Raw genomic sequence first — 2500 nt, forward strand, 5'->3', positions numbered from 1 at the left:
CACAAACACGCACACACACAAGCACACACACACACGCACACACACACACACGCACAAAAGCACACACACGCGTGCACACATGCACACACAAACGCACACACACGCACACACAAACACACATGCACACACACGTACACACATGCACACACACACACACACACACACACACACACACACACACACACACACACACACACACACACAGAGCACAGTAGCACAATCAAATTACAAACAAAATCTTAGGAGAGTCTCTTGCCCATCAGACACACAGCCTAACCATCTTCTGCATAGTTGTTTCATTACCACAAACTACATCACTTTGTTGGTACTGCCACATTGGAATGGCAAAATTCATCCCATCATGTGTATATTCAGATAACCCAGTGCTATCATCTCCAATCTGATCTCTTTCATTTAATGTAATATAATTCTACTTTCTATTTTCATTTATGCACTTTAAATTTTGTTGAACACTTGATAAGAGAGTAGGGATGGTAGCAGCGATACCTCTGAGTCTAATGGACTGGACTGGGAATGTTCCCAGTTAAATGGCTGTAACTCTCTGGCCTTAAAAAGTAAGTAGTCTGAGAATACTGTTTGATGCTGGCGTCCCCTGCTGGTGGTGCGGATAGTGCTGCACTGTCCTGATGCTTCCTACGGACTTCGGCTGCACTAAACTGATTCTGAAGTCATCCCCCTCTGTTCGGTGTCTAATGCACGGTACAAATGCACTTCTGACTGCTGTAACTATATGACTGAAACCACTGAGTGTAGAAAGTGTAGAAAGACTGTAACTAACATGGTAATTATTCATGTCACCCGCATGCCAGCCAATGAGATCCCTGACTCACTTTTGCCATGGTGCACTACATGGTGAGCATGCGATTGCCGTGTTTACGGGCCTCTGAACCTCTTCTCTTCATGACATGCGTTCAGTACCCAGCAGTAACATTCTGGGTTTGTTTCTGTTACTTTTTTCCGTTCTGTTTCTCATAACCAGACAACCACCCACGTTGTCATAGCACTACTAGCCCCTGTGTGACTCTGTGTGTGTCCTTTATGACTTCCCAGAATGTTCTTTTCCTCAATCCTTTCTGTTTTCATCCTCTCTCCACCTTTCCCCCCTTTTTTCTCATGTCTAGGTGAAGGGTTGTCTGCCTCGCGAAACTCCCTTCTGAAGCTGGGCGGCTCCATTACCAATCTGTCCCAGAGACGTGACTCACGCGTCTCCATGCTCCTGAGTCACCTCCTGCCTGGCCCCGCCCACGGCCCCTCCCCCAGCACTAGCCCTCAGAACACCCCGCCCACCCCTCGATGGTCCGACTCCACCCACAGATCTCCAGTCCACCTGGACATCCCCGAGGTGGTGGTGTCGCCTCCAGTGGAGGACGAAGAGTCAGAGGGGATCTCCTCAGAGGAGGACGTGTTGGACCTCGGAGCTCAACAAGGCAAATATCAGAGCAGATGATGGTCAACCACTCACCCAGTCCTCCATCTCCTACTCATCCCCACGGCAACAACATCTCTCCATCCATTTCATCACCCTCCTGTACTGCATGTTTGACCATGCATGGGCTTGGGTTATTCATCCATCGATCCATCCATCCAGTCATCTGTCTGTCCATCCGTCTGTCCGTCCATCCATCCATGTGTGTGTGTGTGTGTGTGTACACTGCCTGATGCAGCCCTCTGGCTCTGCCGTATTTATTCAGTCATACAGTAAACTTTCCCATCCCACTGAGAGTTTCCCACTGTTATTCCTCTCTGTATCCCTGCTTGACTTTTTCACTTCACTGGTTTTTTTATGAGTGCTTGTGATCCTGGGGGAGCACTCAAGACTTAGCCACTCACCTCTGTGGCCAAGGCGCTCTCACGGTATTTATGAAGTATCTGGTAACCCGAAGCAAGAACCGAGACTACTGTGTTTTGACAGTAGACAGCAGATCTAGGGAGGTGAATGTGGTGCCGGTAAACACGTCACACTGTTAGCTGGATAAACTTACTCAGACCCAAACAGCATGTCTGGCAGTGAATTAAAAACCAGAATCAAAGGTTCTAGAACATTCCGGTTCTAGGATGGTCCTGGGTGATCTTTAACCCCTGCTTAACCCTAACCCTTTAACCCCCCTTTAACCCCCCTCCTGCATTCCTAAACAGGACACTCTCATAAAATGAAAGGGGAAACATCTCACACATTGTCATCATTGTATGTGTGCTATTTTCCATGCATGCTTCGTGTGTGTGTGTGTGTCTGTGTGTGTGTGTGTGTGTGTGTCTGTGTGTGTGTGTGTGTGTGTCTGTCTGTGTGTGTGTGTGTCTGTGTGTGCGTGTGTCTGTGTGTGTGTGTGTGTGTGTGTGTGTGTGTGTGTGTGTGTGTGTGTGTGTGTGTGTGGACAGGCCCTAGGCCTCTTTGTCCTCCAGAACACTTTGGCCTTGTGTTTATTAGCATCCATCAGCTACAGTACAGCACTCTACAGACATTCTCTTCTGCCTTCCAAAT

The 2500-nt window shown here is 48.2% G+C and overlaps 1 protein-coding gene across 2 annotated transcripts in view; it reads left to right on the forward strand.

Annotated features, from left to right (window-relative positions):
- Nucleotides 1-2500, forward strand: part of LOC113585706 (sodium bicarbonate cotransporter 3-like) — a 33752-nt gene that overhangs the window by 11752 nt on the left and 19500 nt on the right. For both annotated transcript variants that reach the window (XM_035519675.1, XM_035519683.1), the window contains exon 7: nt 1143-1448. In XM_035519675.1, coding sequence (XP_035375568.1) covers nt 1143-1448 — 306 coding nt within the window. The remainder of the gene's footprint in view (nt 1-1142; nt 1449-2500) is intronic.

The sequence above is a fragment of the Electrophorus electricus genome, chromosome 2 (assembly GCF_013358815.1).
Source record: "Electrophorus electricus isolate fEleEle1 chromosome 2, fEleEle1.pri, whole genome shotgun sequence".
NCBI lineage: Eukaryota > Metazoa > Chordata > Actinopteri > Gymnotiformes > Gymnotidae > Electrophorus > Electrophorus electricus.